Source organism: Erythrolamprus reginae, chromosome 1 (genome assembly GCF_031021105.1).
Source record: "Erythrolamprus reginae isolate rEryReg1 chromosome 1, rEryReg1.hap1, whole genome shotgun sequence".
Classification (NCBI taxonomy): Eukaryota; Metazoa; Chordata; class Lepidosauria; order Squamata; family Dipsadidae; genus Erythrolamprus; species Erythrolamprus reginae.
This window is the reverse complement of record NC_091950.1, coordinates 426,006,436-426,031,803: the sequence shown is the minus strand read 5'-3', so window position 1 is coordinate 426,031,803 and position 25,368 is coordinate 426,006,436. Positions and strand designations below refer to the sequence as shown.

At 54.4% G+C, this 25,368-nt stretch overlaps 2 protein-coding genes across 3 annotated transcripts; one reads left to right on the top strand and one right to left on the bottom strand.

The window, feature by feature from the left end:
- Nucleotides 1-2,397: 2,397 nt before the first annotated feature.
- Nucleotides 2,398-15,627, bottom strand: POLDIP2 (DNA polymerase delta interacting protein 2). The gene is made up of 11 exons (XM_070735535.1): nucleotides 15,370-15,627; nucleotides 14,359-14,440; nucleotides 11,609-11,706; nucleotides 10,399-10,495; nucleotides 7,017-7,092; nucleotides 6,234-6,341; nucleotides 5,558-5,694; nucleotides 3,862-3,888; nucleotides 3,622-3,747; nucleotides 3,464-3,543; nucleotides 2,398-2,840 (listed from the first exon to the last, which is right to left on the bottom strand). The coding sequence occupies exons 1-11, from the start codon at nucleotides 15,543-15,545 to the stop codon at nucleotides 2,726-2,728; spliced, it is 1,122 nt and encodes a 373-aa protein (XP_070591636.1). The 5' UTR covers nucleotides 15,546-15,627; the 3' UTR covers nucleotides 2,398-2,725.
- A 27-nt stretch (nucleotides 15,628-15,654) lies between these two features.
- On the top strand, nucleotides 15,655-25,348 carry TMEM199 (transmembrane protein 199). Of its 2 annotated transcripts, XM_070735538.1 has the most exons (6): nucleotides 15,655-16,188; nucleotides 18,675-18,748; nucleotides 20,938-21,027; nucleotides 23,080-23,122; nucleotides 23,785-23,897; nucleotides 24,869-25,348. In XM_070735538.1, exons 1-6 carry the CDS (start codon nucleotides 15,810-15,812, stop codon nucleotides 24,962-24,964), a joined length of 795 nt encoding a protein of 264 aa, XP_070591639.1. In that variant the 5' UTR covers nucleotides 15,655-15,809; the 3' UTR covers nucleotides 24,965-25,348. The 2 variants fall into 2 exon arrangements, with proteins under 2 accessions (XP_070591639.1, XP_070591638.1); XM_070735537.1 differs by lacking the exon at nucleotides 23,080-23,122 and having other exon boundaries at nucleotides 23,789-23,897.
- Nucleotides 25,349-25,368: the final 20 nt, after the last annotated feature.

Here is a 25,368-nt window from a genome sequence, read left to right as displayed (position 1 = left end):
GGTGGCCGAGCGCGGACAAACCGGCCCCGAGTGACTCAGCGCGCACGCGTCGGCTAGAGCGGAGAGGGCGGGGCTTGGCTCGAGCCTGACCCACGTGCGACGCTCGCGGGTTGCTGTGGCCGCGGGAAGCGGGGCGGGCGAGCGAGCGGGGCAAGGCGGGTCCCTCACCCAGCCAGCCCCCAAGGCCGCACTGCCGTCGCCACCAGCTCGTTCTCCTCCTTCCTATCCCCCAACTCCTCCCACTCGTGTAATAACAACGAGTTGGGAGGGGCCCCGGAGGAGACCCTGCGCTACTTCGGACAGATGGCCATCCCACCTCTGCTGAAAATCTTCCCCCGTTGGGGCATTCACGACTCCTGGAGGCAAAGGTGTGACTGTCTGACTGCCACTTGTTTCTTGTGTCCTTAAGATTTATATTGATAGTTTCCTCATTGCTCATTTGACCTGCACGACAATCATTTACTGTTGGAACTCCCGATTCTGTGTCTCCTGAGCACATCTGCGCCAAACACCAACCCCCTGGGTGTCCCACCACCCTTGGCCAAGAAATAATTATGTTCCAGTGAGGGGCTCTCCAACACAGGGGGCCAACTCCCAGAATTGGCCAGTCAGCTGAGTTGAAGCCCACAAGTGGTAAAGGTTGGAGAGCCCTGATGAGGTGGATCCTGCAGGGAGCAGGGGGTGGATTGCATGACCTCTGAGGTTCCCCTAACTCGGAGGAAGGCCAAGTGGGCTCTTCCATGACATGTGGACTTCAACTCCCAGAATCCCTGAGCTAGCATTACTGGCTGAGGAATTCTGGGAGTTGGAGTCCACAAGCCACAGAAGGGTCAACCTGGCCTAACTCTTGCTTTTATGAAGACTTGGCTATGCCAGGAAGCCCCACGGGAGACAGCAGGGACCTCAAACACAGGCAGCCCTCGAGTCAAGACCAGGATTTCGGTTGCCAAATGAAACAGTTGTTAATAATAACAATAATTTAATAGATTTGTATGCCGCCCCTCTCGGAAGACTCGGAGTTTTGCCTCATTTCATTCTCCAAGTTTTCCTGAGAGCTGGTAAGCGAATCACTGCATTTAAGTTAGTGACACATTTATGAAGTGATCCTGGCTTGTCAGATCACAAGTGTCATCAATACAAGTACCTGGATTTTGATCCCACGGCCACAGGGGAGGCCACAATGGTCGTTAGGTGTGAAAAACGGCCATGCACCCTCACTGTTTTCAGTGCCACTATAATTCTGAATGTCCTGCTGTACTTCCAGGGGTGCCCCCAAGTCTCCCCCCCAGCCCACCCCTCCCACTGGACGGTTGTGGGGATAAAGCTGCACAGAGCAGTTGTGTATGGTCAGGCTAAATGCAAAGCAGGAAGGAGAAGCCCCCAGGCTCTGGTCCTGCCCTGGCGGGGAGAAGCCTTGCTGAGCCTGGGGGGGGGGGAGAGAAACAGAGGGTGGGGTCACTCCAGAGAGGAGGCACTTCAAAGTGTCACTCTCCTGGTGGCTTTATTCCAGAGGTTCCAGTGCCAGTGTTGGTGGGAAGTTACAGTAGTCCCTCGCTATACCGCGCTTCACCTACTGTGGCTTCACTTCATCGCGGGTTTCTGAGGAAGCCGATCGGCAGATTTAAACAGCCCACCGAACTCGATCGGCAGGGTTTAAAAAAAATATATATATAAAATTGTAAATACTGTATTTAAATAGTGTATCTAAAATAAATACTGTGTGGGAAGGGTTTATAAACACTTAAAACAATGAAAACTTACCAAACAATTACAATATAAATACTTAAATAAGTACTATCAGTCGATAAATTCCCCATCGCGGATTTCACCTATCGCGGCCGGGTCTGGAACGTAACACCCGCGATAGGTGAGGGACTACTGTAATACAATTTCACTCTCTTAACACTGATGACGCCACCTGGTCAGGTAATGAAAGGCCTGTGAGAAAACCCTCCAGCTCAGAGAGCCCCCCGGAGCCAACGCTTCGGAGGCCCTGTGAGCCCAGCCCTTCGCCCTCCGCGCCCTCTGGGACGTGCCGCCTCGTGGCAACCAAGACAAAGGAGACCAAACCCTTCAGAAGTCCTCGTTTTATTGCAAGCGCAGGGCTGGACGGCTCCGGGAAGCTTCTGACGGCTGAGAAACCGGCCCCGTTGCTGGGCACCCAGATGCCTGTGTGGTCAGTGGCACTTTTATTTCAACCACTCCATCCCCCCCTCCCCTGGCCACAATTCAAAGCAATTGAAGAGACTCTGAAAACAAGGCCGGGTGCAAATTGACCTGGCAAAGATGGGGGGGCGGAAAGGGGGGGGGGGACACAATGGACCTGGGCTTAAGCTTCTGCTGCCCCCCTCCACACACACAAAGGGGGGGGGAACGATGGATAGACAGGTGACAAGGAAGAGGGAGCCATAACGGGGCCTGTTTATTTAATGAAGAAACACCACCTCACATCTGGAAGAGTCCACAGGCCTTCAGAGAGCTTGGCGGCTTCCGCCCAGGGCGGCTTTGCTCGAGGGGCCCCAGTCGGGAGGCTGGAGAAGGCCAAAGGCCGCCCGAGGTCCAAGGTGCCCGACTCGGCCACTGCTCAAGATGGAGTCCAGGGGCGGCAAACCTCGAACCAGGGTCAGCCCTTGAAGAGGGGGAAGGGGGGGTGGGGTCTCCTGGGAGGAAAACTGTCCAGAGGGGGAAAAGGGGGGGGGGGGGGCTGGCTTCCTAAAGGGCCGTTCTACCAGTGGAGGCCAGAAGGGGGCGTCTTCTCGTCCTTATTGCTTTCCAGGGAGAAGGGCGGGATCCGGACATCGAAGTGGGAGCCATCGGGCCGCTCGAACCGGAAGGTGCCCCTGGGAGGGAGGGAGGGAGGGAGGGAAGGAGCCCAGGTGAGGCCACTCCCGGGCGGAGGGAGGCCACTGGGCCCAGCGCAACCGTTGCTAAGCGCGTCCAGGGAGGGTGGTCCCATTTTACCCCCGAGACCGTTGCCAAAGCACCCAGATTCTGACCCCGGGATGGGCAGGGCTGGGGGGGGGGACTCCAAGCCCGCATTTCCAGTGCTGCGGTCACTACAGGAACGGCCGTAAGTCAAGGACGCCCTGTCCGCGGCCACTAAGAAAGGGAGGCGATGCTTTGCACCCCAGGGAACAAGTGGAAGGAGAGGCTACCGTCAGGCCTCCTCGGGGGCCACGCTCCTGGAAGGGCCCCTTCCATGTGGCAACGGCTCTCCTGCCGCGGCCCTACCCCAGCCGAGGGGGAGGGCAAGAGAGCCCAGATTTGGGGGAGGGGTGGGGTGCAAGAGGCCGATTCTGTAAACTGCCTCGGAGAGGGCTGGAGAAGCACTTATGAAGCGGTCGGTCAGTCTAAAGGCCACCGCTGACCACAGCCTCCCGGGGTGCAGAGCTCCCTCCCTGTCCATCCCTCGGCTGAGCCAGGAGGTGGCCGAGCCCCTGCCCCCCCCCCCCCTGTGGCTCACCACATGTGTCCACTGGAGGCCTGCAAGGAGACGTGGCTGCTGTACTGGAAGGCCGGCTGCTCCTTGGACAAGACCGGCTCCTGCAGGGGGAGGGAGCGCTCAGGGCCCGGGCTCTCTTGGCTCCCCCACCCACCCCACGCCCTCTCCCCCTGACTCACCCGGCCCACCACGCCCCGGCCACGGACGGTCTCCAGGGTGCCGGACAGGCTGAAAATCCTCCAGTGCCTTTCTCGCAGCTGCACCACTTCATGGTTGAGGTTTTCCAGGCGGATGCAGTAGCGCCACTGGGGAAGAAGCGGGGGGGGGGCAATCAGAGGGTGTCCTCCCCCCATCGGAGGGCAGGGCAAAGCCTCCTCCGCCCCCCTCGCCCACTCCCCCCACCCCACAGGGAGACTCACCCAGTAGACGTGGGAATTCTGCGCCTCCTGTGGGGAGAAGAGGGGTGGGCATTTCCATTGGCTGCATGACGGATCGGTCCCCCCACCCCCCCCTATCTCACACCCCATTGGCACCACTGCCCTTTGCAATGCCCAGTCCCTGTCCAAGTTTGGAAGGGCCGACAGGAAGGGGGTTCAAGCAGGTGGGGAGAGAAACACCCACAGCAGGCCATGCTCTCGCCCTCTATGCCCCCTCCCTCCAATCACTCAATCCATCCATCTATCTATGCATCCATCCATCCATCCATTTACAATCAATATCTACCTATCTATCTATCTATCTATCTATCTATCTATCTATCTATCTATCTATCTATCTATCGTATCTATCTATCCATCCCATCTATTTACAAATATCTATCTGTCTGTCTGTCTGTCTGTCTGTCTATCTATCTATCTATCTATCTATCTATCTATCTATCTACAATCAATATCTATTTACAATCAATATCTATCTATTTACAATCAATATCTATCTATCTATCTATCTATCTATCTATCTATCTATCTATCTATCTATCTATCTACAATCAATATCTATTTACAATCAATATCTATCTATTTACAATCAATATCTATCTATCTATCTATCTATCTATCTATCTATCTATCTATCTATCGTATCTATCTATCCATCCCATCTATTTACAAATATCTATCTGTCTGTCTGTCTGTCTGTCTGTCTATCTATCTATCTATCTATCCATCCCATCTATCTATTTACAAATATCTATCTATCTATCTATCTATCTATCTATCTATCTATCTATCTATCTACAATCAATATCTATTTACAATCAATATCTATCTATTTACAATCAATATCTATCTATCTATCTATCTATCTATCTATCTATCTATCTATCGTATCTATCTATCCATCCCATCTATTTACAAATATCTATCTGTCTGTCTGTCTGTCTGTCTATCTATCTATCTATCTATCCATCCCATCTATCTATTTACAAATATCTATCTATCTATCTATCTATCTATCTATCTATCTATCTATCTACAATCAATATCTATCTACAATCAATATCTATCTATTTACAATCAATATCTATCTATCTATCTATCTATCTATCTATCTATCTATCTATCTATCTATCGTATCTATCTATCCATCCCATCTATTTACAAATATCTATCTGTCTGTCTGTCTGTCTGTCTGTCTATCTATCTATCTATCCATCCCATCTATCTATTTACAAATATCTATCTATCTATCTATCTATCTATCTATCTATCTACAATCAATATCTATTTACAATCAATATCTATCTATTTACAATCAATATCTATCTATCTATCTACCTACTGTATCTATCTATCTATCTATCTATCTATCTATCTATCTATCCATCCATCCCATCTATCTATTTACAAATATCTATCTATCTATCTATCTATCTATCTATCTATCTATCTATCTATCTATCTATCTATCTACAATCAATATCTATCTATCTATCTATTTACAATCAATATCTATCTATCTACCTACCTACCTACCTATCCATCCATCCATCCATCCATCCATCTATTAATCTATCTATTTACAAATATCTATCTATCTATGCATCCCTCCCTCCCTCCCTGGCTCTGCCCCCTTTCCTCCCCTTCCAGGGAGCCCCGGAGGGTCCGGCCCACCTACCCGCATGCCCATGTAGAAGGGGATGACGGTCACCCGGATGTTCTCGGTGGTCTCCCGGTGGACGTCGGAGAGCTCCAGCCACGGGTGGTTCTTCTCCTGCCAGGCGCAGAGCGTGTCCCTCGCCACGAAGGGGGGGGCTAAAGGGAAGAGGAAACGGTCGGGGGGGGAGGGGTTGCCCACCGAATCCAGGGTGGCTCAGCCCTCCCTCCTCCCCAGGTGGGTCAAATGAGGACCCGGGTTGTGGGGGGCAAAAGAGGCCGGCTCTCTGGGAAGCGCTTAGAGGGGGCTGGGAAAGCCCTCCAGGCAGCGGCAGAGAGGCCTAAGGGCCGGCACTTGAGAGAGTCCGGAGCCTGGATTCAAGGCTCTCCCCCCCCCCCCCCGTGGACATTTCCCACACTTAGGGCCTCCCCGTGCGGAGGGGATTGAAATCCAGATGCTCAGCCACTGGCCTACATGAGTGGCGGTTGCCATGTCCCAGGGGTCACATGGTCTCCATTCCCATCCGGCTTCGTCAAGCAAAGTCAACCGGGGTGGTGGTGTTGATGGGGCAGGTGGCAAAAAGGCCCTGCCCCCCACTCGACAGCTGCCTCGCTTAGCAACGGACCTTTGGGGGCTCACTGAGGATGGTAGGTGGAGGACCCCCCCCAGCCCTGAGAGCTGACCCCAACCCCGGTACCTTTCGTCTGATCGTACATGAGGAACCGTTCAAAGAGCTCGTGCTGGATGGGCAGCTGGTCCGTGGACGTGTAGGGCAGGATGTCCTCGTGGCTCACGTAGTCCAGCCCTGGTGGAGAGGGGGAGGGGACCCGTTCAGTCCGTGGCCCCCAGAGGCCTCGGGCAGGGGAGGGCGCCGGTCTGCCCCCCTCAGCTCCTGGGCGGAACCCTCCCTGCGAGTGACAGGGGCTTTCTAGGCGCAGCCACACAACTGGTCACACACACCGAAGAGGTGGAGGGGGTGGCGGACCCGGTTTTCCCCTTGGGGGCCGAAAGAGCAGGCTGTGCCCCCAGCCCCAATTCAAATCCCATGGCTGGCACACGCCTGCACGCTGGAGCTGGGGCAACGGCCCCCCCTGTGCCACCTGTGGCCCCCATTTCCATGGGTTCACCAGCATCTCTAGGAAGAGACCCAGGCGTGGGGAGGGTTGCTTCTCTCCACTTCTCTCCACTTCTCAGGAATCTGGTTGCAGGATATTTTCAGGGCACTTGGGGTTGGACAACTCTGGCACCTCCTGCCCCCCCCCCTCCGCCATCCATCCAGCCAAGGGGGGAGTTAACGGTCTCAGCAACAGAGAGACAACAGGGGACCCCAGGTCCTCCTCAGGGCAGGCCCCTATGGTTTCATTTCTTCCTTTCCATCAGCCCCCACCTCCCTGTGTTTTGATGCCCCTCATTTCGCAGCCCCCTCCCTCCCTTCCCAGGGTGCAAAGTGCCCCCTCTCCCCCCACCCCCTTTGCCTTACCTGGGATTGCATAGAGGGCCCGGCTGTCGTCATGGTTGGCCAGGAAGGTCACGGCTTCCGTTTGGGACCTCTGGGACTGAGGGGGAAACAGGAAGGCCGGCAATTGGAGCTGCAGCCCACCGCAGGCAGGGCCGGAGGGACCTGGGGCTCAGGGAGCCTGCGCGGGACTGACCAGACAGCCCGGCCAGGTCCCGACCCTCTGGCCGTCACGACGCACTTTTAAGAGCCGTGGTTAGAGGGCAGAATTGCAATCTGGCAGTTCAAATCTCACCAAGGGCCGACTCCGCCTTCCGTCCCCCCAGAGGTCAGTAAAATGGAGACTTGGATTGGTGGGGGCAAGAGGGGGCTATAAAGGAGCCCCGGTGGTGCGGTGGTTAGAACACAGCTAACTGGTAGCTGTCGTTCAGAGTTCGAATCTCATCACCGGCTCCAGTGGACTCGGCCTTCCCTCCTCCCCAGGTGGGGGGTCAAGTGAGGACCCAGATTGTTGGGGGCAAAAGAGGCTGAGTGTGTAAACCACTGAGAGAGGGCTGGGGAAGCACCAGGAAGTGGTATATGTCTAAGTGCCATTGCTAAATGATAAAAGCATTGTGGTGTTCGATATGGCCACATCGTTATTTTCTTATCATTTAATAATAATAATAATTTATTAGATTTGTATGTCACCCCTCTCTGAGGACTCGGAGCGGCTCCCAGCAATACACAGTGTACAAATCCAATGTTTAAAAAAGAATTTAAAAACCCTTATTATAAAATAATCACACATCCCAAACAAAGCATCCTAAAACCATAGTAGCCGATGCCATGAAGGGCTTTATAGGTCATAACCAACACTTTGAATTGTGACTGAAATTAATATTTTTTTTCACTACATATATTTGTTATATAAAACAGTGTTTCCCAACCTTGGCAACTTGAAGATATTTGGACTTCAACTCCCAGAATTCCTCAGCCAGCATTTGCTGGCTGGGGAATTCTGGGAATTGAAGTCCAAATATCTTCAAGTTGCCAAGGTTGGGAAACACTGATATAAAAGACATAATTTGTCAACCATATTGTTGACTATCACTATCGAGCGACCTAATATTGTGTATTTGTATCTAGTGTGTGGAATTGTGTGTTTGCTTTCTTTAGTTCTGTATATTGTATTCATTTTGGATATTTCTGAGCAAGGCGCAAATTCCCTTTTAGAGGTTTTATGTTCCATCAGTTTGTGGTGCAGTGTTTCTACACAGTGGAGCCTCTGCCGAAGGACTTTCCTGGAGAAGAACCACTTTTTTGCCTCTTCTCAAGAACCATTTTCTACTTAAGAACCCAAGCTCGGAAAAATTTCCCACGAGATTTGAGAGTGGCACAAAGGCCTGGCCAGTTTCCTTCCATCCCCCCTGGGTTCTTCCCTCGGGTGCAGTGTAGGGGAGGCAGCATCATGCTGGGTGTATGGGATGCGCATGCTCCTCCTCTCCGCCTCAGAGTCTCTCTCTCTCTTTTTTTAAGCCTTAAAGTTTGGGATTTTTTTTAAATTCCCCTCCCCTTCTTCCCTCGTCAGTGACTCTCCTCCTCCCCTTCTTCCTCCTCCTCCCCCAATTCCGATCTTCCATTTCTTTCCTGATGGGGTCTGCACTTCCATGGATTCCCATGGGGAAAATGGCTCCTTCTTACAAACGTTTCTACTTAAGACCCTGGTCACGGAACGAATGAAGCCCTTGAGTAGAGGGACCTCTGTATTTTCATTTATTTGAGTAGAAAAGGAAGGAGGGTCTAGTTGTGGTGTAGTTGTAAGGGCTCTTGCTTCCCACCGCTTGTTGGGGCTCTCAAGGGCAGTGTCCAAGGGCGCCCCCACACCCAATGCCCCCCATCACGATGCCATGGTGCTAGCAGCGGCAGCCTCTCACTTTTGGGGCAGGGGTTGGGTAGAGGCTTCCTCAAGGCCCACTGCAGGGGGTGGGGGATGAGGACCCACAGCCGCCTGCAGAAGGTTCTAATGCCCAGACACTTTGGCTGTCTCTCCGCTTCCATTGCTGGAAGTCTCTTAGAGTCTCCTGCTGGTCTCCACCTCCAGCATCTCAAAGTCTTTATCGGCTGCTCTTTGCCCCATGAGCTCATTTGTTTCCATTGCAAAGACTCCCTGTTGCCAAAAGCTTTGCCTGCCCAGTGCCCAGAACCAGGATGGGGAACCTAGGGCACAGGTGGCAGGCAGAGCCCAATACCAACAGGGTCTGCAGAATGGCCCCTCTGCCAGGCTGGTCCCTTAGGGCAGTGTTTCCCAACCTTTTTTGAGCCGCGGCACATTATTCATGTTTTCAAAATTCTGGGGAACACTGAAGGGGGGGGCGGGGGGGCTAAAGAAAAGTTTGGACAAAAAAAATATCTCTTCCTCCATTTCACTCTATTTCTCCCTCCCTCTTTCTCTCTCTTCCTTCCTTCCCTTCTTTCTCTCCATCCCTTTCTTTCTTTCTTCCTCTCTTTTTTGCTCTCTTTCTCTCTCCCTCCTTCCCTCCCTCTATGTCTTTCCCTCTCCCTCCTTCCCCCTTTCTTTCTCTCTCTCTCTTGCTTTCTTTCCCTCTCTTTCTCTTGCTTTCTTTCTCTCATTCTCTCTCCCCTCCTTTTTCTCTCTCTCTCTTTCTCTCTCGTTCACCACGCCAGCAACAGAGAGAAAAAGAAAGAGCGAGAGAGAGCCGGAGAGAGAGTGGAGTGCGCAGCAGCCATCAGCCTCCTCGCCCTCCCAGACGTCCCCAGCACCCGGCCTCGTGCCGCCTCCCGTTAGCCCGGCCGAAAGCCACACAGTCCCGGACTCCCGGATCGCTCGCTTCTCCGGCCAGCGCGGCGCTTTCCTGGGCAGATGGCTTTGCTGACCGGAGAAGCGAGCGATCCGGGAGTCCGGGACTGTGTGGCTTTGCGCCATGAAGAGAAAACAGCAGCAGGGAAAAGTCGGCCGTTTTCTCTTCATGGCGCAAAGCCACACAGTCCCGGACTCCCGGATTGCTCGCCCCAAGGCAGGAGGCGGCGGCGGAGGAGAGTGGGCGGATCGGGCGGGCAATGGGGCAGGGCGGAGAAGCCAGGGGCGCGTTTGGCCGGAGGCACCGTGGGGAGGCAGGGGCAGGGAGGTGCGGCAGTAGGTGCCTCCGGCCAAACGCGCTCCTGGCTTCTCCGCCCTGCCCCATTGCCCGCCCGATCCGCCCACTCTCCTCCGCCGCCTCTTGCCGCGGCACACCTGACGTCTCGCGGCACACTAGTGTGCCGCGGCACACCGGTTGGGAAACGCTGCCTTAGGGAGCCTGGACCCTTGCCAGGCAGGGATGAACAGGCCCCCACCGCGGAAGGAAGGAGAGGGAGGGAGCGAGGGAAGGAGGGGGAAACAAACAAACAACCCGGGAGCACTTACTATGTGTGGGCAGTCGCGAGCATCAATCAGCACCTGGTAGTAAGTGTGTGTCTTGCCTTTCACTTCTTTGGATCCATGTCCAGCCGCAGGGTCACTCCTGCAACGAGATGGGTGGGCTGACGGCAACCACAGCCGGTCCTCAACTCACGACCACAGCGTGAACCCGAGCGAGATGACCGTCAACTGAATGTGTCCCTGTCTTGCCACCGTTGTTAGGTGAATGGCTGCAGTTAGTAACGGGGCTGATAAGCCAGTCTGGCTCCCCCGCACAGACTCTGCTGGTCAGGGGGCCACCGAAGGGGATCACGCCACCCCAGGAGACTCTGACCGCTCACAAGTCTGAATTCTGATCAGGGGGTCTATAAGGGGGGGGGGGTTGAGCTGGAAAGGTTGTAACAGAAAACTGGCCATCCATCATTTTCCCCCCCTGGCCTTGTGATGTTGCACGGATACTAAGTGAACGGCTGTAAACGGAGGACTACGGCCAGCCGTGCCCTGCGTTGAGCCAGATGCCCCGATCCCAGAGCTGCCCAAGGCCTCCAGGGTTGTTATCATTATTTTATGGATCCGAACACAGCACTGTGGCCCGATGCGCTTGTTCCTGGAAGAAACACACACCCCTCCCCCGCTCCTGCCTTCTGCAAAATTTAGTCTGCCAGCCCCTGTAGGACCCTGGTTCCCAATTTGGGGGTCGGGGCCCCTTTGGGGATCAAACGACCGTTACACAGGGGTCGCCTAAGACCAGTTTCCCCTGGTGCTAGGAACCAAAGCTTCTATTCTGGCCCCTTGGAACCTGTTTTTACAATCCGACCAATCAGACACTGACAGTGGGGGTGTCTCCCTCTGACCTTCCTGTCAATCAGCTTCAAGCTCTGTTGGGAGAATCGGCGCTAGGCTTATGGTTGGGGGTCACCACAACATGACGAACTGTATTAAAGGGTCGCAGTATTAGAAAGGTTGAGAACCACTGATGTAGGAAGAGACACTGATTCAATTTTACAAAACTTAACACACACAAATTGTGTCACAGCAAGACAGACTCGGTACGAGATCAAATATTGGTTTCAAAATCCCTTATTTCCACCTCTGCAGCCTCCCTCCCTGCTCCAAAGGCCCTGGCTGCCTGTCACCACGAGGGCCGTGGGGGCTTCCAAACACCCCCTGCTCCTTTTGCTCCCGCAGCCCCCAAGCAGCCCCTGCCCACACTCACTTCTCAGGGACAGGAGAAGCCACGTCTCGGTCGTACAGCCTGGCCTGCCAAGGGAAGAGGACGATCCCCCGATAGCCGAATATGCTGTGGAGGAACAACTGCAAGAGAAACAGAGAAACCTAGAAGACGGACAGCAGAAAAAGACCCCCTGGTCCATCCGGTCTGCCCTTATACTCTTTCCTGGGTTTTATCTTAGGATGGATCTATGTTTCTCCCAGGCATGTTTAAATTCAGTTCCTGTGGATTTACAAACCACGTCTCCTGGGAGTTTGTTCCAAGCATCTACGACTCTTTCAGTCAAATAATATTTTCTCACGTGGCTTCTGATCTCTCCCCCAACTCACCTCAGATTGTGCCCCCTTGTTCTTGTCTTCACTTTCCTATTAAAAACACTTCCCTCCTGAACCTTATTGAACCCTTTAATATATTTCAATGTTTCGATCATGTCCCCCCTTTTCCTTCTGTCCTCCAGACTCTACAGATGGAGTCCATGAAGTCTTTCCTGGTCAGTTTTATGTTTCAGACCTTCCACCATTTTTGTAGCCGGTCCTTGGCCCTGTTCAATTTTGTCAATATCTTTTTGTAGGTGAGGTCTCCAGAACTGGACACAGTATTATTCCAAATGGGGTCTCACCAGTGCTCTATACAGCGGGATCACAATCTCCCTCTTCCTGCTTGTTATACCTCTAGCTATGCAGCCAAGCCTTCTACTCCCTTTCCCTACCCCCTGAGAAGTCACAACCCCTCAGTCCTTCTCTTCTGAAGTTTTTGTAATCCAGAGGCCGTAATCCAAAGCAGCCTAAGGAAGTTAATGCCCTTGAGCCCTTCCAGACAATCCTCCCAAATCTACTCTAATTGCTTTAAGCACTCCAAGCCTTTAAACCCCACGGGGGGGGGGGGTGGTGTATGGGCACCTCCTGGTTGCCAGGAAGCCGTGGCTGACCGCCCCCTAGACCACCAAGCATCGAATGGCTGACCAAACATGTTCATTTATTTACACCCCACGTTCATTACTTTGTAAATAACTGAAAGTGGCAAACAGACCCAGTGCATTTCCCTGATAACAGCAGCCCTGCGAGGTGGGATGGGCCAAGGCAGAGAAGGACACGGCCAAAGTCCTCCAGCTGCCTTTCACACCTGAGGCAGGATTAGAACTCGCCATTTCCTGGTTTCCAATCCAGCCATATCGCAACTCCCCCCCTTCACTGTGTGCCCAGCAATGAGGCACCCGGACCCCAAGTTTGACCCCCCTGCAGAAGACCAAACTCACCACGTTATACAAGCGGCCTCTTTGTTATGGTGCCACCCAGGAAATGAACAGATGTGAGGATGGAGCTGCTGGGGTTGGACCCTCCCCTCGACTCCACTGCAGATGTTACCTGGCCTGAAACCAACCCACCAGCTCAGAGGACGAGCCTCCCCCCTCGCCCTACACCTGAGCCACACAGGTACTCCCCAGGACTGTAACGGACAAAGGCATTAAGGAAAGTACTGCAGCAGCTTCTACTTGGACCCAGTTCAGAAACGCTACAAGAACATTCTAGAATATAGAAACATAGAAGACTGACGGCAGAAAAAACACCTCCTGGTCCATCTCGTCTGCCCTTATACTGTTTCCTGTTTTTTTTAATCTTAGGATGGATCTATGTTTATCCCAGGCATGTTTAAAATTAAGCTATGATGGATTTACCAACCAGGTCTGCTGGAAGTTTGTTCCAAGCCTCTATGACTCTTGCAGTCAAATATTTTCCCACATGGCTTCTGATTTCCCCCCCAACTGACCTCAGATTGTGCCCCCTTGTTCTGAGTGTTATAACACACAATACTCAATCTATTGTCTTTGGTGGCAGCAGGCAGAGAAGAATATTTGTAGCTGAAGGTGGAAGCGGGGACTCTTTTGGTGCTGTCCGGGCCGGGTGGTTTCCTTGCAGACATTTTATTACCCAACTTTGGAACAACGTCAGTGCTAGAGAGGAGGGTGTCTGCTTGCAGAGAGGGAGGAGGTGGAGAAGGAAGAAAAGGAGGCGGAGGATGACGGCAGCAGGGCCCTGGGGGGGCCCTCTCCATGCTTGGTTGTTCTCCTGCAGGCATTTCACGGCCCAGCTAGGCAACATCACCAGTGCTAGAAGGGAGTGTGGGGTTTGTGGAGAGGGGCAGGAGGACAAGTGTGGGTGTCGGCCTCGCTGTATTCCACCGTTCAACTGCCATGAGAAATGGGGGGTGGGTGGGGGGGGTGTAGGTGTTGGGATTTGGGGTGTGGGGGACGTCTGCTGGAGGAGCCCAGGGGAGTTTTGTTTCTTCTGGTGGAGGAGTGATAAGGAGTGTGGTAGTGGCGGGCATTCCACCTGAGGAAGATGGGCAATGGGGGTGGGTTCTTTTGCCAAGGGGGGGGGGTAATTGGGGTTGCTTTGATTGGGGCAACTGTGGCGCTTTGCTTTGCTTTCGGTGCATTCGCTTCTCAGTGAGTAAAGTTCAAAATGGAATCTGAGTTTGACTTTTCTTAAATTCTGAGCGAAGCCGACCTGGCAGTGGGGTCTTTGATGCTCCCCGAGGTTGGACTTTTAGCAGGCAGGTCGTGACCCAGGCAACATCATCGCCAGTGCTAGTAGTAAGTGGGGTCTCGAGGGAGGGAGGGAGAGAGGGAACGACCACTGGTGTCCTCTGAGCTGACCAGGGCAGATCCCCCTCGCTGCCTTGGGAGAAGGCCTTGCTCTCTGCTAGGGTCCCACCCACACGGCTGACCCACTCACCTGTCCCGTCTCGTACTTTCCATGCTGCTTTGGCACTTCAAAGACCCCCACCGTCTCCAAGACTTTGCCCTCGGGGCGATTCCTAGAGTTGGGGGGGGGAAGGGAAAGAGTGGCGTTAGGCTCCAAATGGACGACCCGAGCAACAACAGCCTCCCAGGCCCAGGGTCCCCCTCCAGCTAAGCTCTGTCTGGCCATAGGGACGCCAGGAGGTCACGGCAAAAGAAGCCACAAAGGGCACCCTGGGTTAAAGTTTAACCACAAAGCTCGTTGTGGTCTCAAGTTTAGGAGACATCCAGAGAGCGGCCCTGGCTGAACCCGGAGAGGACTAACTGAAGAGGAGGGAGGTCTCCAACCTGGGCAACTTTACGGCTTGTGGAGTTCAGCTCCCAGCATTGAGCTGCCTTAGACCCCTGACTTAGAGGCTCAGCCACAGCTGTTGAAGGCCAGGAGATAAAGCAGCAACCAGCAACAGGGCACTTGCATCCAACACTGTGTGGCCCGCTTGCCTGTCGCCTTCGCATTAACCAGGTTTAGAAAACCTGAACCGGGTTTGGATGCTCCCAGCCGCCTTCAGGGGAGGGGTCGCTCCTGCCTGCTTCCTAGGGCCTGCAAGGGGTGGCGGTGGGGACTGGCCCAAGGTCAACCAGCTGGCCGGGCCAGAACTGCTCCCCTCCTGGCTTCTTGCTGGGGCCTCAATCTCCAGCCCTCTCGGGCTCTGCACATAGAGGCCTCCACTCAGCACCGTTCGCTTAGTGACTGCACACACTTTACTCATAGTTGGGGTTTTTTTTGGGGGGGGTGTCCCATACAGAGATGCTGGAAAGACCCCTCCCCCCTCTGCTGCCCCACGTGACACCGCAGCAGGACCCCCTCCCCCCCCGGGCGACGTTGCCCGCAATACGGAGCCCACCGACCCGAGTCAGCCCCCCCCAGCGCATGCTCCGTGCAGGGGCCCGGTTAGATGGCCTCCAGGCCCCCTCTGCAGGCGCCCCCGCCCCGCCCGCGACCCACCGGGAGGAGAGGCAGCGCCGTGGGGGCAGCAGCTCCGTCCTCGCCCCGAGAGCCGCCCAGGCCGGGACCCGCAGCCCCCACCGCAGGCAGGAGGACGAGGAGCAGGAGGAGGAGGCCCGCGCCCGGCCCAGCGCCGCCCAGCACCGGCTCCTCGCCGCCGCCGCCGCCGCCGCCATTCCGCGGCCCGAGCCAAGAGGCGTCTCTCAGGGCCCGCCGCGGCCCACAATGCTCCGCGCCGCCCTTCCGCGCACCGGTTTGGCCCCGCGCGCGCGCCATAGGAGGAGGGAGTGCGAAAGAAAATGCAGAGGGGCGCGCTTGGCGACGAAAAGGCAGCTTCCGGGCCTGCAGCTCAAGATAGCGCGTGATCTTCCGGCCCGGCTCCCCCAGCGCCACATGAGGTCGCGTCAAGGAGGGAGACCTCAACGAGGCCCTGAGCAAGGATGGAAATGGGTGTCCCAAGAGTCCCTGGCCGAGGCCCATCGCTGGAACGCTGCCTGCGGGCGCCTCTAGGGGGCGCGGGGAGGCCAGGGGAGAGGATATGGGCAAATGGGACCCGGAAGCTACTTACAAGTGATGGGACTCTTCTACTTTCCCGTCTCTTTGACCGGAAGTCCCGCCGGTCATGTGACGGTCTCAAAATGGCGTCGTCTGTCAAGGCCGGGCAGCCGCTGCGCCGCTTCCTATCGAGCCCCGCGGCGAGCGGCGTCCCCGAAGCGCTGCGGGCGGAGCTGGCGGCGGCCCTGGCCGAGGGCGGCCTGCCTTTCGCGCTCCTCCGGAAGCTCCAGCGGGCCCTGCGGGAGGAGGTCGCCCCGGAGGCCGGTGAGTCGCTGTCTCTCCGTCCCGCCGCCCCCAACCGGGAGTTAGCGGGGCTCTGGAGACAGCCGAGTCCGGGGCGGAACCTCTCTGGTCCTCCGTGGGTCAAAGGCGAGGAGGCGCGTCCGGATTGCACGGCCCATGGCCCCGTTAGACAGGTAGTCCTCGACTTACGTCCGCTCTTGAGCCCCAGCGCTCCCTTGCTAAGCCAGACAGTCGCTAAGTGAGCCTTGCCCGCATTCTGCCTCCTTCCTTGCCAGAATTAATCCGGTGAAGCCCTGCCGTTGAACCTGCAGACAGCCCCTTGTCAGAAATGGTGCGGGGGTTGGACTAGATGACCTCTAGGGCCCCTTCCAGCTCTTGTTATTCAAATCAGTTGTTAGGTTAGAAGCAAGGTCGCTAAGCGACAGTGGCTTCCCCATTCACTTTGCTTTGTCTGAAGGGTCCAAAAGCGGATCAGGTGACCCCCACCCAGGACACTGGACCCGTCATAAATACGGGTCAGTTCCTAAGGTCCGAATGCAATGGTCTTAAGTCTGGAAAAAAAGGCCACGAATAACTTCAGTATTGTTGCAGCTTCAAAAGGTCACTAAATGTGCAGTTGTAAGTCGAGGACTGCCTGTAAAAGTGGTTTTAGGATATAGCCTACCTCAAAGGGCTGTTGTCAATTTTGCAACTGTGAAGATGTCTCCCGTCCTGTGTCCCAAAGAGAACTCTCTCTCTCTCTCTCTCTCTCTCTCTCTCTATGTCTGCTAACACACACTAACGGTTAACAAAAAAATTGCTTGGAAGGAAGGAGCTGGTGAAAATACTTAATCTCAAAGCTGCGAGAGCCGGTTTGGTGAAGGTACAGGACTAGAAACCAGCACAGCCACCTTGAGTAAGATGCCCGCTGGGTGGACTTGAGCCTCTCTCTCTCTCTCACACACACACACATGCACACACTAGGAAGCAGCAATTGCCAAACCACTTTGGGGGAAATGTTGGTAAGAAATCCACAGAGTCTTGTCCAGGCAGTTGTCAGAAATCTGACTCAAACAGATCAAAAATCCAATTCAAACATTCAAAAATATTTATTTTACAACTTTGTAAGAAATTCATACATAGATTCCTAAGTACAGTGGTACCTCTACTTAAGAACTTAATTCGTTCGCTTTGGACTGCCAAAGTCTCCTTAAGCACCACTGAAAGCCCGAGATGGCCAGGATTAAAGGGCGAATGGAAAGAAAGTGGCTGGGCCTTTGTGCCGCTCTTAAATTTCCTGGGAAATCTTTGCAGGCTTAGAAACATAGAAGACTGACGGCAGAAAAAGACCTCATGGTCCATCTAGTCTGCCCTTATACTATTTCCTGTATTTTATCTTAGTGGATCTATGTTTATCCCAGGCATGTTTAAATTCAGTTACTGTGGATTTATCTACCACGTCTGCTGGAAGTTTGTTCCAAGGATCTACTACTCTTTCAGTAAAATAATATTTTCTCATGTTGCTTTTGATCTTTCCCCCAACTAACTTCAGATTGTGTCCCCTTGTTCTTGTGTTCACTTTCCTCTTGAAAACACTTCCCTCCTGGACCTTATTTAACCCTTTCACATATTTAAATGTTTCGATCAGGTCCCCCCTTTTCCTTCTGTCCTCCAGACTATACAGATTGAGATTCTTAAGTAGAATCTTACGCTTGGGTTCTTAAGTTCCTGGGTTCTTAGGCTCAGGTCCTTAAGTAGAAAATGGTTCTTAAGAAGAGGCAAAAAACTTTTGAACACCCGGTTCTTATCTAGAAAAGTTCTTAAGTAGAGGCGTTCTTAGGCAGGGGTACCACTGTATCTCTCTGAGAGAGCAGCCTAGATCAATAGAATAATTTTTTCTGTCCTATAAGATTCTCTAAAGCAGTGTTTCCCAACCTTGGCATTCGCTGGCTGGGGAATTCTGGGAGTTGAAGTCCAGATATCTTCAAGTTGCCAAGGTTGGGAAACACTGCTCTAAAGCTCTCGCTAGTTTCCAAGCCTTAACCGGAGTTGTCGGGCAGAAGGCAAAGCCCTTTCCTTCCTCTGCAATGATCCCAAGGGAGTAAATGGCTTCCTGGGTGTCCGAATGTTGCTTCCCAGGAGGCCTGTGCTGCATTGTGCTGTGCTTGGCAGCATTTTAAGAAATAAACGAGGGCGCTGGGATTAAAAGTGCTCTGGTGCTTTGAAAAAGAAAACTAGCAAACTAACAACCTTGCTGTTGAGAAAGGGACGCATGACACTTTTGAGGTGATTCCTAATGTCAAAGGCGTACTTTTTAAACAGCTACACTTGCAGATTCCTATCTGACCACAGCTTTTATTGCATTCCGTGTAAAGCCAGGTCCAGGCTCTGCTTGATTATTAACGTGGAAGCATGGCCTCAGCATTGGCCTGGGAAGATCGGATCTTGCTCCCCTGCCTGTCCCGCACGCGTCAGGGCTGGGATTCCGATGGAAACATCTGCCTCCATTTGCCTTGTCTTGCCCTCAGGTTCTCCGGTGTATCTTCATGACCTGTTGGAAGGCAGTGAAATCGTTCTCCCTGAAGTGACAGAACCACCCAGGGTACGTATTGGGCATGGCAGGCGGTCCTCGACTTACAGTTCATTTAGTGATAGCACTGGAAAAAAACCTATGACCTGTGAGGAATGTTTTCCATCCTTACAAGCATTGCAACATCTCCATGGTCATGTCATCAAAATCCAGACTCAAAATATGAGCAGCTGGTTCCCATTTATGATGGTCCAGGGGTCACATAATCCCATTTTCGTGACTTTCTGACTGGTCCATACCGAAGCCGGATTCACTTAGCAACCATCTCAGTCATTTATTGCATCATAATTTTTTTTATTTTTTCTCCAACACCAAGTTAAAAAAACCCAACGTACTTTCAAACGCAAAGTCCAGCTTATTGTCAAACATATACAAATTTTTCCTTTCCATCTAACAATTGCAGTAATTCATGTAACAACAAGATAGGCCATAAAACGGGGCAAAGTTCATTTAAATACCTCATTTAGCAAGTGCAATTTTTTGATTCAATTGTTGATGTAAGTTGAGGACTAACTGCTTTTATTATTTTTTTAATTTCCAAAGAGAAAAATAACCGATCTCCTCACGAGTAGGGGAGGGGGACGCAACACAGGGGGGACACAAACACACAGTTGGGTGGTGTGAGCTTCTGTGCCTTCAGACTACAGACAACAAACCTTCCCAGTAAAACTTCCCCTACTGGAACCTCAGACAAGCTGACCCTAATATCACACTCGTGGGAGGACGGTCATAAGGGCTCCAGGGGATTGCCCGGCCTGACTCCCCCTGGCAGAAGAGGCCGAGGGAGTTTAGCTCCCTGGACGCGGGAGAAGATCTGAGCCCTTGGAGCGAGATCTGTGTCCAGCCTGGTTCAGCCCTTTGGCCTGGGCCTCCAGTGGAGAGGCATTACACAAGAGCCAGGGTGGCACAGCAGGTAGAGTGCTCTACTGCAGGCCACTGAAGCTGACTGTAGATCTGAAGGTCAGTGGTTCAAATCTCATCACCGGCTCAAGGTTGACTCAGCCTTCCATCCTTCCGAGGGGGGTCAAATGAGGACCCGGATTGTGGGGGCCATAGGCTGGTGGCTCTGTTAAAAAGTGCTATTGCTAACAGTGTTGTAAGCCGCCCTGAGTCTAAGGAGAAGGGCGGCATAAAAATTGAATAAATAAATAAATGGCCCTGGGTGTGGTGGGCTGAAGGAGAGGCAGGTGCCGACCCCTGAGCCCTCTCTGCTCTTGGCTTCAGTCCTTTGTTTACTCCGTGCTTGTGAACCTTCATGCTCCCAGTGCCTTCATGCCTCTGTTTTATGCCATCGGAGCCTCCAAGAGTCGCTCTGGGCAGAGAGATAAGCAACATGTTCAACTGTTTTCATCATGGGATTTGTGCTCTGCTTTATGGTTGTGAGCCGCTCTGAGTCTTCGGAGAGGGGCGGCATACAAATGTAATAAATGAATAAATCTAATAAATAAACATAGGGAAGAGGAGGGAAGGACCTAGGAGGCAAAACACAAAGTGCAGGGCCCCCCTTTCCCCCTCCAAATGTATCACCCAGCCCCTTGGAGCCATCCCCAGGAAGGTCACTTTTCATCATAGGACCATAGAGTTGGAAGGCACAGAGAGAGAGAGAGAGAGTTCCTGACCTATGACCCCGAAGCCTCCAGTGAAGGAGACCCTACAGTAGCCACTTTGACTGGCTGGCCCTTCCTCCCCTTGCAGTTTCCCCCCCTGTCCTGGTTCTCTGGAACAAGGTGGCAAGGAGGCCTCTCCCTCCTCTGACGAGCGCTCTGAGAGTGGACCACACCCGTCCGTCTCCCCTTCTGCAGGTCACTTAACTCTTCCTGCCGTGAAGGAGGCCGTGACTTTCTCACCATCCCCGTGTGTCGTTGTCCTGTTTGAACTGAGGACATCAGAGTTGTTGGTGTTTCTAGGAAGAGGGTGGACTTGTGCAGAGTGTCCAGACTTGGGGACTTTAAGACTTGGGGACTTCCATTTCCGGAGCTGGCTGGGAATTCTGGGAGCTGAAGCCTTAAAGTTCCAAGCTTGGACCCCACTGGTCTACGGTCGCCTGCTTGTGGTTGGACTAGAAGACCCTCAAGGTCCCTTGCCGCTCTGTTACTCTGTTAAGTGGGATCTGACCAGGAGAGAATAAACCTCAGCATTTGTTGTTGTTGTTAAATGTGGGTTCATTCCTGAAATAGTTTGTGTTGGTCTTTCTGTTCCAGAACCCGGAGTTGGTGGCCCGGCTGGAGAAGATCAAAGCTCGGTTGGCCAATGAGGAATACAAGCAGATGACAAGGAACATCAACTGCCAGGTCAGCTGTTGAATTATTTGATTTTATTTATTTATTTGTCGTATTTTTATTTATTTATTTATTAATCAGATTACATAGAAACATAGAAGACTGGCGGCAGAAAAAGACCTCATGGTCCATCTAGTCTGCCCTTATACTATTTTCTGTATTTTATCTTACAATGGATATATGTTTATCCCAGGCATGTTTACATTCAGTCACTGTGGATTTACCAACCATGTCAGCTGGAAGTTTGTTCCAAGCATCTACTACTCTTTCAGTCAAATAATATTTTCTCACGTTGCTTCTGATCTTTCCCCCAACTAACTTCAGATTGTGTCCCCTTGTCCTTGTGTTCACTTTCCTATTAAAAACACTTCCCTCCTGGACCTTATTTAACCCTTTAATATATTTAAATGTTTCGATCATGTCCCCCCTTTTCCTTCTGTCCTCCAGACTCTACAGATTGAGTTCATGAAGTCTTTCCTGATACATTTTATGCTTAAGACCTTCCACCATTCTTGCAGCCCGTTTTATCCCCCCTTTATTATTGTTTGAGTAACTCAAGGTGGCAAACCCAAAAGTGCTTCTCAAAAGGCACCTGGGCTTTTCCCCCTTGGAAGTGTCCAGCTTCACCCCCAAGAAGCTGCTTCAGTCCACGGAGGGAAAACAGAGACACGAAACCCCTGTGGCGATTCTCCCTCATCCCGGTCCTGGCTGCCCCACAGGGGCTTTTTCAAGAGGGGGCTGGACCTCCTGGCTTTTCTTCCAGGCCTTTCAGTTCTCATCCAAGCAGCTTCTTCAGCTCCGGCTGGACGGTGGTGGGGAACAGAAGGATCTTTGGCCAACACAACACAACACACATGCACTCTTCCAACCCAAGAACACACCAAGGCAGGAGCGTGTCCACCCCAAGGGTAAAACGCCCAGACACAAATGGAGCCACAGGGCACATGCAGCACAATGCAGGGAGTTATGTGCAGATGTCCACAGACGCATGCGCAGCACAGGAAGACAAGACCCTTCTGGCCGCCTTTGAAAGATAGACTCCGCTCCTTTGGGGGAAGCAAAGCCCACATTTGGGGCAGAGGGGGGGACGCTGGTTTGAAAGAGGGGTCATGGGGGCCACCCGGGTCCAAACTAAACAGCCCTCCCTCAAGGGGAGGGGGGAGGGATACGGCCTCATCCATCTCCACACAGTCCCTTCCGCAGCTCCAAGGAGGCTCCACACCCCTCCCCATTCGCCCCACTCAGGGGACCTGAGGACTCAGGTGTAAACCTCCAACGTGGCCTCAAGGACTCTCTGGAATCACCCGCTGTCTGCAAGGGGGACAGACCCTTCCCTTCCCCACCCCCCAGCCAGAGCTGAGGAAGCTGCTTGGAGGAGAAGCGAAAGCCAGAAAGTCCAGTTGCGTCTCCTTTGGGACCTCCAGGGACATGAGTTCTCTGCAGACCCTGAGCTGTGTGGGAGCCACGCGTGGGACCAATGGGGGAGAACAGCTGTGGCTCCGCGTGGGGAGGGGGGAGTCCTTGGTGCTGTCGGGCATTTCGTTACCCAGCTAGGTAACACCCTCAGTGCCTGCAACCCCCCATGCTAACTCATGGCCACCCCTCTTCAAGGGCTGCGGAGAGAGGAGGGGGCATCTGGAAAGGAGCCTCGCTTGGAGGAGGAGGAGGGGGAGCGTGCTCACAGGGGCCACCCTCAGCCGAGGCCTCGCCTTCCGAGTCGGACCCCTGAGGTGGAGGGGGGAGGAGGAGGAGGCCCCTTTCCTGCCCTGCGTGGCTGGCCCGTGCCCCCCCCCCCGGTCTGCTTGAGGGGCTCCAGTGGTCAGAGAAGGGCTGGAGCCAGCCAGGGAGCCTCAGTTCTGTGTGCAGGTGGCCCCTTCCGTCCCTGGGCTGCATCGACCCCCTGGAGCTCAGCCCTCCCTGTGCAGCGGGGGCATGGAGGGAGCGTGGGCGCTGCGTAGGCCTCCTCCAGGCTGAACCCAGGGGTCTTGGCCAGCTGACCAGAGAGGATTTGGAGGGGGGGCTGGGCTGAGAACTGACCGGGATCGTTCTCCTTCCCCCTCCAAGGAGCTGAACCCCCCTGGCAGCCTGGCTGATCTCGGGAGGCAAGGTGAGTCCGGCAGACGGTTGGCTGGGGGGGGGGCGGCCTCCCCCTTGGAGAACTCAATCTCCCCCCCCCCCTCGGAGCCCCTCCTGACCACTCAGAAGAGCTTAAAGCCCCGACTTTCTCACTTGGCCTGGGGCTCCTGGGGTGTGTGTGTGTGTGGTTGTTAGGGAGGCACTTTACACCAGGAGGGGTGGGTGGGGAGACTTAACACTCGCACCTCATCCTGCTCCCCCTGCCCCCAATCTTTGAACCTGGGCTCAGAATTTGTGGCTTTCAGGTTTTGTATAGTTTTTGCCTTTTAAAGATTGTAAGCAGGGCCCAGAATTGCCCTTGGATCAGACAGCAGCCAATCAATTTTATCAATAAATCAATAACGCTCCACAACATTTGGGAGCCCTTTGGGGGGAGGATGCCCCCCCCCCTGAGTGTTAACCCCAAGCAGGAGCCCTTCAGGGTCAAGGCTGGAGGCCTAAATGGGGCCCGAAGGGGGTGGAGCGTGCAGTGTGCAGCCCAGTCCAGCAGAGGGCGCCTGGCTCTCTGAGGGGCTGCTGAAGGGCAAGGTCCCAGCATCCTCTGCGCAGGGGAAGGAGGCTGGGCGTTGGAGTTGGGCGTCCTCTGGAGGGGCCCCTGCAGACCGAGGTCTGGTCTCTCCTCCGCTCTCCCAGTCAGGTCGGCCAAAGCAGTGACCGTCACCCTCATCAACTTCCTGGTCACGGTGGGGGCCACCTTTGCCTGCGCCTTCCTGGGCAGCCACTACATCTTTGCCGAGACGGCAGCGGTGAGTAAGGGCCGGCGGGCGGGATGGATGGATGGAGGGGCCCCTCGGGGGGGGGGGGGTGTCAGGCAGTTTGGGGTCCCCTGGGGGGAGGGTCTCGCAGGGAGTGTCTGCCCCCCCTCCCCCCCTGGGCTTATGGCCACCGGTGAGCCCAAGGTGCCGCCACATAGCCAAGCGAGAGAGTTTTCGCCTGGGCCTGGCCCCACTCTGCAGCTTCCCTTGCAGCCGTTGTTAAGTGAGCCACAAGCCCTTAAGTGAACCCAGCTTCCCCACTGGCTTGGCCAAAGGCCGCAGAGGAGGATCGTGTGACCTCGGGGTGTGGGGGTGTGTCACTGCAGGGGCCGTCAATACAGACCAGCTGCCCAACTGACGCCACTCTTCTAAGTGTGAAAAACGGCCGTAGGTCACTTTAGTGCTGTTGTAACTTCGAAGAGTCGGCCATTATAAGTCGAGGACCGGCTCAACGTAGCCACGATCTTCCCCCGTGGTGGCGAACGCGTGGCACAGGTGCTACAGGTGGCGGACGGAGCCATACCTGAGGGCAGGCCAGGTGTGGCCATGGGTCACCTCTAGTCCACACGTTCGCGCTGGCCGGCTGATTTTCGGGGGGAGGCTGCGTCCGGCTCCTGCAGCCTGAGGAAGGCGGGAAACGGCACCACGGGCCTATGGGAAACTCAGGAACAAGCTTTTTCGCCACCCATGGGTTCCGGAGGCTTCCGTGAGGGTTGCCCGTGTGGGGAGGGAGCATTGCATTATGGGCGTGGGCACCCCCCCCTGCGCACTGTCCCAGGCACATGGGCCCTTTTGGCTCCCAAGCAAACAAATTCCCCCCCTGCCCCCACTCCACGGCCCTGGTGTCCTGGGCTGCCCCCCTCCCCCCCGGGAGAAGAGGCCGGGCTGAAAGGGAGGAGGCGAGAGGGGGGCGGGGAGAGGGCGCAGGAGGCAGAATTGACGTCCCCCCCTTTTCCTTCCAGCGGGTCATCGCGGCTGTCATCGCGGCCTCCGTGGTGGGCCTGGCGGAGCTCTACGTGATGGTGCGGGCCATGGAAGGGGAGCTGGGGCAGCTGTAGGCCAGGGCGGGGCTCCCAGAGGCCCTGCAGACGGCCCCCTTGGCTCTCCCCAGGGAGGGGGCACCCGGACCTCCCCCCACCTTCCACAGACCCCTGAGCCAGCTGCCCCCCTCCCACCGGGGTCTCCTCAACACAGCCGCTGGTGGGGCGGGGGGCAGAAAAGCCACTTCCCCACTTGGGTCGCGAGAGGGAGGGGCCCCCGCCTGAGAGAAGACTTGATTGGCCACCCCAGGGATCTGAGCCTCCTGCGTGGCGCCCTGGTTGGGCCTCGCGGGCCTCCTCCACTGGGCAGCTACCGCTTTGTGCTCCAACCACCGGACTCTTGGGCCCTTGTGCAGCCACACTGGACCCTTGTTTGTGTGCAATAAACTGTGACTCACAAAACTGGGCTGCGTCTTCTTGGA

Excerpts from the sequence above, each read along its gene's own strand:
- POLDIP2 (XM_070735535.1), bottom strand. The coding sequence starts at position 15,545 with ATGGCGGCGGCGGCGGCGGCGGCGAGGAGCCGGTGCTGGGCGGCGCTG. Across the intron at positions 3,748-3,861 it reads AGAATTCCCACGTCTACTGG|TGGCGCTACTGCATCCGCCT; the intron begins GTGAGTCTCCCT and ends CTTCTTCCCCAG. Across the intron at positions 3,544-3,621 it reads GCCGGGGCGTGGTGGGCCGG|GAGCCGGTCTTGTCCAAGGA; the intron begins GTGAGTCAGGGG and ends CTCCCCCTGCAG.
- TMEM199 (XM_070735537.1), top strand. The coding sequence starts at position 15,810 with ATGGAAATGGGTGTCCCAAGAGTCCCTGGCCGAGGCCCATCGCTGGAA. Across the intron at positions 18,749-20,937 it reads AAGTGACAGAACCACCCAGG|AACCCGGAGTTGGTGGCCCG; the intron begins GTACGTATTGGG and ends TTTCTGTTCCAG. Across the intron at positions 21,028-23,788 it reads CAAGGAACATCAACTGCCAG|GTCGGCCAAAGCAGTGACCG; the intron begins GTCAGCTGTTGA and ends TCTCCCAGTCAG.